Source organism: Chelonoidis abingdonii, chromosome 4 (assembly GCF_003597395.2).
Source record: "Chelonoidis abingdonii isolate Lonesome George chromosome 4, CheloAbing_2.0, whole genome shotgun sequence".
NCBI classification, from domain to species: domain Eukaryota; kingdom Metazoa; phylum Chordata; order Testudines; family Testudinidae; genus Chelonoidis; species Chelonoidis abingdonii.
Window position 1 is genome coordinate 124,385,385 of NC_133772.1, and position 15,777 is coordinate 124,401,161.

Genomic DNA, 15,777 nt, shown 5'->3' on the forward strand with positions numbered 1-15,777 from the left:
GAGCCACAAGGCCCAGCGCAAGAGCCATCTTGGGCGCGCTCTAACAACCCCAGTGGGGCTCCAGGCCTAATCCAAGATGGCGGTGGGTAAGAGTTCTTTCCTCTACCCCCTCCCCTGCCACGTGCTTAGCCGAGGGACAAGGCTCAGTCACAGCTGCCTATGCCCCGGAAGTAGAGCAGAGTGCACCGGAAGTGGAAAGCTTCCATTCCCGGAAGCGCAGGTGTTCCGGCCGGGCGGCCAGTGGTCACAGGGAGATGGCAGCTGCCTGGCGCTGGCGGCAGCGATTGAGCTGGGCAGCGGCTCCGGCCCCCTCCCGGCGCGGGGGAGCGGGGTGATGGGATCGGGCCGCTCGCCCGCCGCCTTTCCGGTTGAGGAAGGTAGGAGAAGCCACTTCTCAGCCGGGCGGGGAAGGGAGCGTCGCTGCCGGGCGGGAGGCTGCCTGGGGGTCGGCCCAGGAAAACCAGGTGGGCGAGGCAGGCACACGCTGCGGAGGAGAAGGCTCATAGGGCTGCCCCAAGCACGGACCCGGGGAGGGGTCTAGCGGGGGGTGAAGCGGGTGCGTAGGAGACTATGGGAGCGGGCAGGCGAGGACCCACATCTAGGAGAAACGTCCAGTTTCGTGCCGGGTTCCTGGGACCGGGCCTGTTCCTGCGGATTAGAGCGGGAGCAGCCCGGCGCGGGTACGTTGCCTGGGGGTGGCCTCTGTTTTAGGGGTCTCGCTGTGGGGTAGGCGAAGTTCTTATTTTCTTCATCGCTTTAATTTCATAATGCTGGGTCTGTGCCACTCAAAAATGGCTAGATGGCGGATCCTTGCCCCGAGGAGCCTACAGGCTACACTGAATCTCTTGCATTTGCTCCTTGCCCCTGTAGAGCCTTTAAAGGCATAGCTTTTGGCTATTATAATACATGCAGCTTATTAGAACTGACTCAGTTTGTGGAGGCAGCATGATTTAGTGATCTGACTCAGGAACTCCTGAAAGCCCAGCTCTGACACATGCCTGTTATATGACCTCGGTAAGCCACTTCATCTCTCAGTTCCTCAGCAAGAGGGGAGTGCTGACAGTAACGTTTCCTTAGCTAAGTTTCCTAAAGACGTATATAATAGAAGTACTACTGGTTTTTGTGGTATCTTTCACTGCAAATCCTAGAGCATCTTTCAACACAACACAAATATGAGCAGCATGTAAAATTAGTTCTTCAGTGTAAAACTGCACATAGATAGTATCAGAGGGGTAGCCATGTTAGTCTGTATCCACAAAAACAACAAGGAGTCCGGTGGCACCTTAAAGACTAACAGATTTATCAGAGTAGCAGCCATGTTAGTCTGTATCCGCAAACGAACAGGAGTACTTGTGGCACCTTAGAGACTAAAAAATGTATTTGAGTGTAAGTATTCGTGGGCGACAGCCCACTTCTAAGGTGCCACAAGTACTCTTGTTCTTTTTGCGGATTTATTTGGGCATAAGCTATCATGGATAAAAAACCCATGGGTTTTTTTAAACTTGTTTTTGTACATAGATAAGTGTCTCTAAACTAAAGATGGCAACAAATGCCATAGCTATAGAACTTGCACATGAAGGGATTTGCAATAAAATGAAAATCATCAATCAGATGAAATTTAGATTTGAATTAAATTTGTAAAGTGTGTGTGTGAATGTAATTCTTTATAAGTCTGGGCTTGTTCCATGTAACAACATGTTGAAAGTAATCACAAGTTTATACTTCCCTTACATTTACATAAATATAGTAAAGGAAAAATAATGGCTTAATTATTGAGGAAGTTGTGTGCCCAAGAGGTCTGAAACTGGGGCATCATGCAAGTTGCTGGTGACAATCTCTAGCTGCTTAATCTCTGTGAGAGGATACCATATTTTAGCTCTGTGGAGTGCTTTCTGACCAAAGTGTAGTTTGAAGTCTCGTAGTCATTTAGAAGTGACTGGTATTTAAGATCACGTGTGTGGGTTTTTTTGTTAGTCAGCAGTAACTTGTGCTTTCTGACTGAATCTTATTTGGTGTGGGAGTGGAGGAACTGGAATAAATGTGTGGGTTTTTTTAATACTAATTCTGGAAACCTGTAATAGCTGTACATAGAGAATCGGGCAATTCCAAGCTGGTAAACCAAGAAATCATTAATTTTAGGGTTTCCAAGCAATGATCTCTACTGACTTTTCTAAACTAATTCAGAACTAAGGCTGATGTTCAGTCTGTAACTTCTGTTGTGTGAAGAGAAAGGGCAGAAAGCAAAATGATATGAGTTAATTTTGTTAACTCTGAATTGCTTACTTTTTGTATTGCAGTTTTAATTATATCTGTGAATTTATTTATTCAAGTTCCTTTGCTCCTTTTTAAAAGGAAATTACCAATAGACAACTATAAAATATCTAATTACTGGAAAAACTAGACTGCCACTAAGCTGTTGCATAAACATATACTCTGGCATTTTTAATGCAGTACTTACCCGATAGTTAACACTTCTTTTAAACTGTTTTGGATAATGTGGTGATTTAGAAGCATCTGACAGACACATCTAATATATTAGAATGAGGCATTCTGCTCAGTTGTTTGACTTGTACTTTTAAATAATGTAAACATGTGTTACCAACTTGATAGGAATATCTGAAAAAACCCTCTTTTTGTTTGGTTATATGAATCTTCTAGCCACAATAAGTACAACTTGGCATCTTTCCCGCTCTGCCAATGTTCCTCTGGTTCAAGGTTGAGGTACAACTTGTATATCTGTCACCAAAACAGCCCCTCGGGGTAGCTGTTTGGCATGGACACCGGGAGCTAGACAGCTGTTATAACTTTGTTAGCTATTCATGTTAAAATCTGTTTTCAGTATCTTATGTATTATAGTTTATTTCTAGTCTGAAAATATACATATTAGAAGTGCTCTTACTAGGCACTGAGCCTCTGCAGTATTTCTAACTCTCGATAAAGAGTCAATTATATTAAATACCTTAAAACCACTCCCAATTACTCATTCAGACCCATCTTATATCTGTGTAATACTGTGCCTCCTTGTAACCTCTTTCTGTTCCCTCTCCAAATGTCACCGAAAAAGAGAAAACCAGCAGGTTTGGAAGTCTTAAAGTCAAGTTCAGGTAGACCAAGGGTAGAGAGTATACTCTGAAGTAGAGGACCCCTCAAAGATTGTGTTATAAAGAGTTCCAGCTTCTTTACATTGAGGGCATTCCACCTCAAGCACCTCAGATTTCCTTATGTTAAGTTCTCCTCACACCTTCTATGGGTCATCTATTATCACTTCAAAGGTTTTTTTCTCCTGCTGATGATAGCTCATCTCAATTGATTGGACTCTTCCAGTTGGTATCCATACTTCCATCTTTTCGTGTTCTCTGTATGTATAAATATCTCCTGTCTGTCTGTTCCATTCTATGCATCCGAAAGAAGTGAGCTGTAGCCCACAAAAGCTTATGCTGAAATAAATTTGTTAGTCTCTAAGATGCCACAAGTACTCTTGTTCTTTTTGCGGATACAGACTAACACGGTTGCTACTCTGAAATCTGCAGTAATACGGTTTGAGGATAGAGGGAGTCTCAACCTTTTAAAACTGTAAAAGTCAAGGCCAGTGCTTAAAGCTCAAAGGAAATTAGTATAGTGTGGAGAACCAGGGCTAGGTGCTTCATATAAAAAATGCAAATTAAGAGAGAGTTCAGAATACATCAACCATCTTATAGGTGTAGCCCCAAGTAGTGCACACTACAGTAGTCTAATCTTGAGGCGATGAAGAGATAAGTATAGCAGGTCCCCATCCAAAATGGGATTGCATTTGCCTTACCAAATGCGGACAGAAAAACGTGTCCTCTGATATGGCTGCTACCTAGAACCCCAAAATCTAATAAAGTCTTAAATTGCAAACCTGTCACTAATGGCTATTTAGTCAGAATTGCTATTACAAGTCTAGCCAGTTTTCTTATCCTTGTCACAATTAATACTATTTCTGTCTTGTCAAGATTGAGCCTCAGCCAGCTAGCTCTTTGTCCAAGCCCCAGTCTCCAGTAGACACTGGGCTATCCATTTCACTTTACCAGCAGAATCACTATAAAGGGGTTATGTAATTGACTATCATTAGCATGCTGTTGCGGTCATGCATGACACCTTATTAGTGTAGGTAAAGAAGGGGGGAAAAAAACCCAAAGTCCCAAACAGGATGTACCTGTGCAGTAGTTTCTAGTAGTTATACTGTCATAACAAGTAATTCATGCCCCAAACACTGGATTATATCTGTGCTGAATGCTTGTCTTGTTTTTGTTAAAGGTGCAGAGCATGGAGAATGATGAACTTCCGCCAGAGGATGGGATGGATTGGTGTGGGGTTGTATCTGTTAGCAAGTGCTGCAGCTTTTTACTATGTCTTTGAAATCAATGAGACTTACAACAAACTAGCACTGGAGCACATTCAACAGCACCCTGAGGAGCCACAAGAAGGAACCACATGGACACACTCCTTAAAAGCACGACTGCTGTCCCTGCCTTTTTGGCTCTGGACTATAATATTTTTAATACCATATTTACAAATGTTTTTGTTCCTTTATTCCTGTACAAGAGCTGACCCCAAAACTGTGGGCTATTGCATCATTCCGATCTGCCTGGCTGTTGTTTGCAATCGGCACCAAACATTTGTGAAGGCCTCTAATCAGATCAGTAGATTACAGTTGATTGACACTTAATTCAATCTCCGGTTTCAATAGTTGCTTCAGGAACAACACCTATGTCTGACCTAATCACAAGACTGAAGTTCTGACTGGAGGATGGAAAGAGCCTTTCCTTTCAAATGGCTAAATACTAAACAGTAGTTGCTTTCTATCTAAAAAAGAGAGCTTTTTTTAAAGCATGGACCTATCCTACTAGCCAAAATAGCAGAGCCCTGTGAGAGACTTGATGCCTTATGATGCAAAATTGCCACTATCCCTCTGAAGTATCTTGGGGAAGTATGCTTCTGCAATCATACTCCACTGTGCAAAAAAGATTACATGCAAGCTTTCCCTATGAATCAATGAAAATGGACACTTTTGTGGTAAATGTAAAAGATTAGAACATGCTGATAAAAGCTGCATTTAACACATTACTTTGCTTTCTCCTTTTTTAAATACTATTGCACGCTTAGAATTCTGAATTATCCTTTTAAAAAGATAAGAATGAAGTATGGCTGAACAGCTTTTTAGTGAGGATAGTCCTTTTCTTTCAGTCACTGAGTTATAGGTCACACAATACTATATTTTATTAGGCAGAAGTTGGGATGTGGTCGAGGCCCAGAGGTGTGATGCCTTTAACATCTTTTCATTGATGCCAAAGAGGGGCTGGTAACTGGCAGTGGACTAGAGGTTCTACAAAACTCATTTTTCTTTTTCTTCTCCCTACTTTTCTCTTAATGGTACTGAGTTCACTTGCTGAATGGTAACTGAGTGCTTCATTGCGTGAGTGGAACTAGAACAGCTTTTGGTGAATGAACTACTATAAAAATGGGAGAATAAGATGTGTCCATCAACTCTTTGCTGAAAACCAGTGAGATGCAAACAAAAAAAAGGCTACAAGGATATCCAATCTTTCTCCCAAATACTAAACAAGTGAGCTAAATAATCCCACTAATACAATGAGTACCAGATTTCTTATTTTCCAAAAAAATGTAGAAGTATTAATGGTGGTTGTCCTATATCTTAATTTCACTCTCCATTTTCAGTGACCTTTTTGGCATAGCAAGCAATTCTGACAATTGGGTTACCATGCTATTAATTTAGAAGCATAGATTCTAAGGCTAGAAGGGATTATTGTGATCATCTAGTCTGACCTGTATAAAATAGGCCACAGAACGTCCCAAAAATAATTCTTAAAGATCTTTTAGAAAAACATCCAATCTTGATTTAAAAACAGTGAGAGAATCCATCATGAGCCTTGATAAATTGTTCCAAAGGTTAATTACTTACTATTAAAAATGTACACCTTATTTCCACTTTGAATTTGTCTAGCTTCAGCTTCCACCCACTGACTCATATTATGGCATTCTCTGCTAGATTGAAGAGCCCATTATTAAATATTTTTCCCCATGCAGGTACTTAGACTAATCAAATCACTTCTTAATCTCTTTGGTAAGGTAAATAGATTGTGCTCTAGTCATTGCTTCTTAGGATAGATTTCCCTATCTTCTAAGTATGGCCTAAATTCTTTGTTTCTAGATGTATATATTTAGCTATTTTAAAACACTTATTCGTTGCTTGTGCCCAGTTTGTCAAGCATCAGCTCTGAATCAGTAACCTGTCCTCTTAATTATTTACCACTCCAATTTGTGTCATCTACAAACCTTATCAGTGATGACTGTATTTTCGTCCAGGTCAGTGATGTTAAATACCATAGAGCAAGAACCAGTGCTTGATCGATGATGATTCCCCATCAAATGGAACCATCCTGTTTTAGTATGGCTTATAAGCATTTACTTGGTTGTCCCTTTGGTTTTAATGGAACTCATTAAGTTTCTATTGTTGCTACACATTGTCAAGGAGCATCCGCTAACCAAATTCAGCAGCAGGCTCTGAGAGTTCCACTTGGCCCCTGAGAGTGCCATTGCTTGGCTCTGCAAACACAGAAAGGCTAAATAAAGATTCTAGCCCTTGTGGAGATAACCTTCTGAATGTTAAACCAGTGCAGGGCTGAGTCTTCCAAGAGGCAGAAGCAGTAGGCCCAAGCCAAGATAATTTATACCCCTTTTTGTGTCAGTTATGTGAATTCCACTATAATGATAATAAATGTTAACATTCTACTGTAAGGCTGGAGCAGAAACATCCACCTGTTCTGAGACTGACTGGATCTTGGGGAGACTACAATCACTTCTCCCTCTAGCTCTGCTTTCAGTGTTACCGTGTTTAAACACAGCAGCTAAAACATTCCTAATCTTTCATTTGCATTTAGAGCAATTCTGTATGTGGTTTTAAATGCCAGCATTGGTGCTAACACCTGAACATACAATCTACCCTTTACAAGAAAGCAAGTGTAACAAAGTTCTAATGGCAAAGAATAATATCTAAAGGAGTCCTGCAAAAGTGTTAACCAGGAATGGAAGAATCAACCTTCAGAAGGCAGAGTTTTAATACTGTGATACAATTTCCTTAATTTTTTTCAATCAGTTTAAATCTATATAAACTTATTTTCCATGTTTCCAAAACTAGAGTATCTTCCCTACTTTCTATCGTTACAGAGAGACCATGCAGATACCACTGAGACAATAGTTCCGTTCACTGAAATAAGATGTTTCTAATATTGCCTTGAAAAATTCTTTTTGATTGTTTCCTAGTTAGCTTATCAGTGGAGCTTTTTCTAAGCATTGGCTGGTAGCAATCTCAATAGCCAGCTTTGTCAGGCTATGTTTCCTAGAACATCCCTTTGTCTACACTTCTGGGCAACATAATCTAACAATGTCAAGCAGGGTACATGGCTCATGCCACCTCTGCCTTCAACTAAGAAAATTCAAACTGGTTCAGTAAGTCTGAATCCTTTTCTCTTAAACTCTCTACCTTTACTATATAGGATGTGAGCCACTGTGCCAATAGGTCTGGCTGCAATGGTGTAATTTTTTTTAAAAAGTACATCTAGAATATGAATTTAAAGTTGCCAGATACAAAGAAGAAACTAGATCTGTGCCTCTGTGGTAGGAGCCTTTGCAGAAGAATGGCCTGTGAGGGAGGAAGTTTCAAGGAGTAACAAAAAAGGCAGTCTGATTCAATGTCAAGCAACCGAGTGGCCTTTCACAGATTAGTCAGCTCTTCTATATAACAGGCTGAGCCTTTTTGGATGGGGACAGCATACAGTAATGATTTCAGCAGTTGATGTTCATGGAAGAAGGTAGAATCACTTTGTTTATACTAGGAGATTGAGAGCATCTGCTGTGGAAATAGCTATGCAGAGAAATGCATGAGCTGTAACATAATTGGGGCTACTTATGAAATATTTGATAGTAAGAGGGCTAGTGCAGAGACTGCTGACCAATATTTTTACCACTCTACTGTCTAGACCTGCTTTGCATAGGATTAGAGAAGAGGGTGGTAGAAATGCAGGGAGTTAGTCACCACCATTTCTAGCACCAAGGGAGCTGAGTCACTGGGAGATTTCCTTAAGAAATTAAAATGAATATCAAATTGTCTAAACAACTAATTTAATTATAGTCATCTTTAAAAAGTAGTTTAACTATCCTAAAGGCTTTTAGATATTCGCTAGTGAGATTCTCACATTCATGTAGAATCACAGCTTCTTTCCTCTATAAATTGCATAACTTCAGACTTTTAAAAAAATCTTAGCTTGTATCAGGGAATTTTATCATTGGGCTTTAAATCCTGAAAATTTTCTAAGAGGTGGAAAATAAATGAATTATTGTGAAGTTTCCAATTTCATAATTATGGTGCAAAAGCTTTTTTTTGGTCACACTGTTCATCAGAGAACAAATCCTATGAAGAATACAATAAGATCATGGAAATAAGACTACAGTTCTTCAACTTGCACTAGAAAATAGGAACTGATGTAAAAGAGCACATGAGAGCTCTGTGAAGTCCAATATCTTACCTTTACTAATGGGTACAGTAAAACCTCAGAGTTACAAACTGACCAGTCAACCTCACTTTGACCCAGAAGAACACCATCAGGCAGCTGCAAAGATGGGGGAAAAAATGCAAATAAAGTACTCTGTTAAACTACTAAAAAATAATGGGAAATCATTTTTGTTCTGCATAGTGGTTTCAAAGCTATATTAAGTCAATTTTCAGTTGTAAACTTTAGAAAGAACAATCAATGTTTTGTTCAGAGTTACAAACCTTTCAGAGTTACAGACAACCTCCACTCAAAGAGATGTTTGTAACAGCGAGGTTCTACCTTAATACTTTGAAGTTTCAAAAAAAAGTCTCCTTTCAAAACAAAACAAAACCCTCTCACTGCGAGGCTTTTTCCATGGCTATTTCTGGCAAATGTATTGTGTAGCTCGTTCTTGGGTCTTTTGTCCAACATTACATCCTTGTTGATCATTTCTGGTTTGACAACTTTACAAAAGTGGAGTTTGGTGTTCTCTTAGCCTTAAGAATGTATATTAACTACCAACTCTAGTCAGACCTCACCACACATGCATGGTGTAAACTAGTGCATGAAAAGATTAATTGTTTTAACTAACATCATGTGTTTCATTTTAAAAAGTTTGCATCAGCTATGGTTCTACTTAAGCCCTAGAATGCAAGCTCAACTCTTGCAAGTGACTGAGTTATTGTGTAAACTAGCAACTTGAGCATCTTACAATTGCTACTATTTTTTAAGAACGCATTTCTTGAACTTTTGTGTCTTTTGAGACTAAATGCATTGTGAATGAATAACTTTTTTAAACAATAAAACCTTTAAAATTTTTCTGGTTTGGATTTTTGTTGACTGGGGGAACAAATAGATTGTAATTCTCACTGAGAAGTTTGAAATTCTCAACAGAGCGAGTTCGTGCATGAGTTCTTATCCCCCATATGATCTTGTACTTGCCTTTCAAGAAGTGGGTTAGCGCTTAGAGGACAATAGACGCATTTAACACTAACCTAAATAAGTCTATTCTCCATTCTATGGTTCAATGTTACCTATTTTGCTGATGCTCACTTTTTAATTTTGGTTTTAAGACTGCACTATTCCTAAATGTAGACTACTCAGCACTTCCTCTTGAGTGGATTCATGACATTACAGTGGAATACTTTTCATTATGGACCAACACTTCCCTTTTCCATTATTCGATCCAGATAAGAAGCAAGGCCTATTAAGGCAGCAGCAGTCCTAAGGGAGTAAACACTAGCGAGAGCAGCTATAGTGGACAGATGTCGGGCAGGGAGTTGGGAGAGTCATAAGACAGCTGTTCAGCCATGCAGTTACATAGGGGCTGAGGAAAAGTGACCCAGCTGGGTAAAGAGAAACTGAGGAAGCCCGCACAAGTGACAGAAAAGACTACATCAAAATTGCCCCATGGTTCCAGAAAAGGGGCCCAGAGCAGTGGTGATGCAGGAGAGGTAATTGGCAGAAAGGCAGAGCACTAGCAGCAGACACTGAGCTGAGAGAACAAGCCCACAAAGACATCAGGAGCAGAGAGTTTGGGGCAAGGCCAGTTTTGCTTGTGCTTATGTGGCAGTCTTCTGCTCCCTTGGCTGAGCTGAACTCAAGCAGTGGCTGTCACTTAGAGGACTTAGGTTCAAAGAGTAAAAAATACTTTAAAGCTTTTTTTTTTTTTAAACCAACATCCCCAGAAATCAGGTAATCCAACAGGATGTCCTGTACACAGTGAATTTGCCTCCACTGCACACTCTTTACAGCAGCACATAGAGTACATACACTACACTCACCTCTAGCACAAGTAAAAGTAGCAGTTTTGACACTAAAGAACTTCTTAGGCAAGTAAAGACACACCATCCTGTGACCGCAGATCTCTACATTCAAGCAGTGCCTCCCCTATGTACACAGCTATTTTTAGCAGTGTAGTATCTTGCTGCTGGAGCCATTCCCTCACGTTCTCCATATAGGCTGTCTTCACAGACGTGAGCTGTTATATTACCCAGGCAGCCTCATTCATAACTTTGTTTTTATGCACCAGAAGGATGGGATATTTGTAGCCAGCTTTATCAGTTCATTTCCATCATTGGTTGCTGTGTTGTTTTCCAGGCAGCACAGTTAACTAGCCTCTCTCTACCTCCACACACTGACTAGCAGCTAGACTCACTCTGGTGGCTGATTCCCTACTGTCTGGTACATGAGATACTATAGGAAACATATCCTAATCCAGTCACCCATCATTTGTGGGGAAAGCCAGGATTCAGCTGCAGGCACACAGTAGCTGGGTATGGAGGAAAAAAAAACTTCTGGGTACCTGGCTACAGTAAACTGGCCAATTTCACAGCCTATTGGAAAAATGCTGCATTCTATGTTCACAGAATTGTAGCATTTATTGCAAACTAGGTGAGATTAACAGGGCAGTTCACCCCTCTTAGGGCTATTGGTTCAGGCACTTACAACTCAGGTAAGCATGCATTTGTATTCTGTTCATATTTTCAAGGTTATCCTTGCAATTATGAGGGGTAGAAAAATTCTTAAATGAAAGCTGAGGTACTGGTACCAGATTCTACAGCTACAGAATACACCGGGCACTGGTCATACATTACATGCAGAATAAGAGCAAAGCATAATCAGCTAACTTGCTAGATGTCACATTCATCCCTCATTACACCAGCATCATCCACCTTTCATTAGAACACCCAAAGCAGCATGTAAGGTATTACAGTCTACGTAGCCCCCATTGTTTGAATAGTCACTGTCTTGAATGCCTTATTATTCTAAAACTTTATTTAGAATCAGTTTAAATATACATATATTTTGATGTCTTGCCCAGTGCTAATCAGCTGCAGCATAACATGAGACCAGAGTTCATTGTTGCATTTATCTCTTGTCCCAGGCCTTCACTGAATAAAGTCCCTACCTTGCAACCATATTCTCCTTGTCAAATACCATGTAGCAGGACACTTGTAGTTACATGGAGGATATCCAATGTGTAGAATGTGAACATTATTTTCAGCACTTATGAACCCCTCCCTTTTAAAATCAGAAACAGACTGCCAAACAAAATTTATATGCAAAAAGATGAATTTTTTCAGTTGTGTGCTAGTAAAATTTCAAGTTTACAGAGTAAATACATTGTTCTTTCGTGCATGCAATGCAAGTGTCTTTCATTACTTGCTCAGTGCAATTCAAACTGAACAGGCTACAGCAGATGTCTAACAACACCATATGAAGGTAGAGTTGCAGATGCAATTGTAAACTTAATTCCTGTAAGATTAATGTTACAACCTGATTATTGCAGTTGTGTATTTTATGTATATTAGATAGTGATACAATCAACAGGTCAGGACCCCATTGTGTTAGGCCCTGTTCCAAAAGGATTTATAGTCTAAAGGCCCAGGTCATAGAATATCAGGGTTTGGAAGGGATCTCAAGAGATCATCTAGTCCAACTGCCTGCTCAAAGCAGGACCAATCCCCAGAAAGATTTTTACCCCAGTTTACTAAATGGCCCCCTCAAGGATTGAACAGACAACCTTGGGTTTAGCAGGCCAATGCTTAACCCAAAGCTGTTTTGTGCAGGCAGACCACTAGGCCTACAAAGCCCCCATTTTCACTTGAGTAAGGAACTTCATGGGTAGAGCTCCACCTGCACAGGGCTCATTGCACAAAATTTAGCAGGTGAGTGAAAAACAAGCCGGTGGAGGGGAGTGGGACATCAAGATGGGGTAACAACAGGTTGTTTTAGCATACACTGACTGCATGCACACTTCATATGTGTAATAAGCCAATTAAGAGCAGTAGTCACAGTAACACTTAATTACTGCATGGCAGTATTTATAGATACTAACAGATTGAAGCTTTTCCATCATAACCAGAACAATACACCAGCAACAACCAAAAAAGCAAAAATAATAAGCGAAGAAAACCCTACTCATGCAGTGTCTCTATAACCCAGGAAGGTAAGTGAGACAGAGACATGAAGTCCACCAGGGACTTTGATACTCCCAAATTGTTTTTTTCTGGAAGGCACTTAAAACACTGTAACAATGGGTGGCAAAGGAAAACCCTTCAACAGATCAGATTTGTCACTAATGAATATGCAAGCTTTCGGTGCTGGCTACAGTGAAGTAATGAATGGTTCATAATAAGGGTCCTATAAGAGCAGTTTATTTCTGTGTCTTATTCATATCTGATGTAATGGCTAAACCACACAAAACTAATTAACAAATCAGACACTTTGTCAACTGAGTGAACCGCAGAACTGACAAAGCTTACCATACTTAATGCCCATATCCAAATAAAGACAAATTTTTATACAATACTTAGCACTTCCAGGGTGTTTTATAACCCAATTCATCCTTACAACATTGTTGCGAGGTAGGTTATCTTTTTTTTTTTTTTTTTTAGATAGACGACACTGTTGGTGTTACATAACTGACACCACTCTCCTGACAATTTCTTGTATTTATTGGTTTAACACCGTATTTTAGTGTCCAGTTCAAATTTTGGCACGTTTTGTATTTATTTATTATTTGAATTATGGTGGCACCCAAAGCCACATTCTGATTCCAAATACCTATGTATATGTCTTTGTAATGTTAAGTGTTAAACACAAATGTATCTACCCAACACCATAAACAGATCTTTTAGGCTTCTTGTAAAGCTGATCAACATATTTTTTAAATAACTCCTTCCTTGCTAATGTATTGAGGCAGGTCTGGAATACTCCAGTTATTTTATACAGTCCCCTATCAATAGCACCCTTATATAAAATTACTAGTTTGTTTCTTGTAGTTTAATATTTCAGCAAAGTAACTTGCTTTCTCTTTTAATGTAACATTCTATTTTAAGAGTGGCAGGAAACATACAGGGAGCCCAGAAGCAGTACAAAATAATATTGACTTTTAAGATTCAAAACCACAGACTTTAGTGGCCAGATTAGTAAAGAGACATTTGCAAACAAAGGCTACTCTTGACACTGGCAATCCATAATTTCTTCCTCCCAAACACTTAAGAATTAATTTCTTTCCATGTAAGAGAATCTACTATATAACAGCTTACTCTCTTTTTGTCAGTTTTTTTATTAGTAATGTTAAATACCAGAAAAAAAGGCATTTTCCTTCTAAAACTTAACCAAAAAGAACACAAATGCAGTTGTCTAGTTTCCAAAAATAATTTCTTCCAGAGGTATAACAATGCAATATAGACACTAACATTTGCAACAGCAAAAAAGTCTTTTTAAAAAAAAATTAAATAGCTTTTAAAACAATAGTCAGGAGTGCTGACTTTTTGTCCGTTTTAAAGGCGGTCCATCCACACATGTTTTGACATCAGTGTTGTTTTCTTCATCATCTTCCTCCTCCTCCTCTTCCTCCTCAACATCACCTTTTAAAATTATAATACAAATTAATACCACATATACAAAAAATACTCACAAATCCATTTCCTGAGGGAAAAAACTGGATCGATTAGAGGACAGAGAAACTCTCTTTTTCCAGGTGCCTACCTGGAACAAAAGTGGTGGCTGAAACATGCTTTTTCCACCTCCTATGAAACCATGTCATTTGAAGTTGTTCCCTACCATTTTATTGTGTGATTCTGCACTGACACTATGTGTAGTGTACAGACAAAAGCCCAATAGACCTGCTTTTGTTATTGGGAAAGGGCACCACAAATCTCAATGTTATGTTTCTATCCCCAAAGGTGGAGGGATTGTGACAGCTCTAACCCTCTAGAAATGACTCCTGTGCAAAACGTTCAACATGTTTACTGGGTTTTCTATTGGAACTGAATGAGCTACATGAGTGATTCTCCACCCTTTCTAGATCAATACCCTCATCACCACACCAGGCGCCTACCTATGTAGCAACCCCTGAACGTGAGGGCTGAGTACCCGAGGTCTGAGTCAAAGGATGCCGTGCAGTTACACATACCTGCCTCCCATCCACGGCTCTACCCTCAGGGAGCCAAATGGGAGTTGCTGTGCGCCCCGCACACACTCGGAGCGATGGTGGAGCTACAAGGCAGGGCTCATCTGGGCAACTCTAGCGGGCTCATGGCCAATTGATCCGGATGATACACGAGCACCTGGCACCCAGTTCGCACCACGGCTTATGCTTTGTGTCATGCGGCCCCTTCCCTCCGCACCAATGCCCTGCCAAGCTACTGCCCAGAGTGGGGAGGGCACGGGTAAACTATGGCCCATCAGACCTTTTAATCTGCCCTTCGAACTCAATTGCCTCCTCTCCCCTGCCTGGCACTCCAGCTGGGGAGTGGAGTCAGGGGCTTGCCCCGCTCTGCTCACCTGGGAGCAGGGTCAGGGGCTTGCCCCACTCCAGCTAAGGGCACTCCTGCATTCCAGGCAGGAGGACCCACATGTCACTCCAGCTGCACAACCCAAATTCACAACAAAAGCTATTACAGCCTGGAACGTGCAAGCCCAGGTGCCTGCTGCTTGTTGGCTTAGGTGACTTTCCTAGCACCCAGAGACGACTGGATTGTGGACTGTTACATGGGAGGAAATTTCTGAGAGCAGGGGGCTAGTGAATATCAATGAGCTCAATGACTGAAAGCTGGTGTCCGACAAATCCAGGCTAACATTCAATTTGTGTTCAGATAGGAACAAAATCATGCGGTAAGCGCCACGAACAGCCCAGTAATCTAATTTTCTAAAAGAATTATCATAATAGTGCTGATTTTGAAACAAATGTGTGTTGTCCCTGTTTGAACACGAACTGTTCATTTCATGAGCAGCCATAGCCCACCATACAATTTCCACACCCAGATGGGTTCGCCACCCCTGGCCCAGAGCCCCGCGCCTCACTCACCCCGCGGCCCCGCTGCGGTCCCCGCCCCCGCGAGCCCCCGGCTCTCTTGCTCCACTAGGGGCGCGAGCAGCGCCGAGACCTGCTCCTGCAGCTGGGACAGCCCGCGCAGCAGCCCGCGGAGCTCCCCGCCGGCGCCGGCCTCGGGCTGGCAGAGCACGCAAAGCGGCCGCTTCTGCCCGTCGCGCCCGGTCAGCTGCGCCCGCACCTCCATCCCCGCAGCCCGGCCTGAGAGGCACTGAGCGGCAGCACAGCTGCCCAATCGGAATCCGTCCTACGTGCCCTAACCCGGAAGCGCTCGGCGCCCACGAGACAACGGCCCATCCAAACGCACGCCAGGAGCCGAATCGCGCGCGCGCGCAGCAACTCTCGCGGGGCCACTACGCG

At 41.5% G+C, this 15,777-nt stretch overlaps 2 protein-coding genes across 2 annotated transcripts; one reads left to right on the top strand and one right to left on the bottom strand.

Moving 5' to 3' along the window:
- The first annotated feature begins 289 nt into the window (after positions 1–289).
- On the top strand, positions 290–4,777 carry LYSET (lysosomal enzyme trafficking factor). Its single transcript, XM_032785257.2, has 2 exons — positions 290–377; positions 4,279–4,777. The coding sequence occupies exon 2, from the start codon at positions 4,295–4,297 to the stop codon at positions 4,688–4,690; it is 396 nt and encodes a 131-aa protein (XP_032641148.1). The 5' UTR covers positions 290–377; positions 4,279–4,294; the 3' UTR covers positions 4,691–4,777.
- A 6,552-nt stretch (positions 4,778–11,329) lies between these two features.
- Positions 11,330–15,719, bottom strand: GON7 (GON7 subunit of KEOPS complex). The gene is made up of 2 exons (XM_032785262.2): positions 15,394–15,719; positions 11,330–13,951 (listed from the first exon to the last, which is right to left on the bottom strand). Exons 1-2 carry the CDS (start codon positions 15,602–15,604, stop codon positions 13,839–13,841), a joined length of 324 nt encoding a protein of 107 aa, XP_032641153.1. The 5' UTR covers positions 15,605–15,719; the 3' UTR covers positions 11,330–13,838.
- Between the last annotated feature and the right edge of the window lie 58 nt (positions 15,720–15,777).

Coding starts and splice junctions, on each gene's coding strand:
- LYSET (XM_032785257.2), top strand. CDS start 4,295: ATGATGAACTTCCGCCAGAGGATGGGATGGATTGGTGTGGGGTTGTAT.
- GON7 (XM_032785262.2), bottom strand. CDS start 15,604: ATGGAGGTGCGGGCGCAGCTGACCGGGCGCGACGGGCAGAAGCGGCCG. Junction 13,952..15,393: donor GACCGCAGCGGGGCCGCGGG/GTGAGTGAGGCG, acceptor TAATTTTAAAAG/GTGATGTTGAGGAGGAAGAG.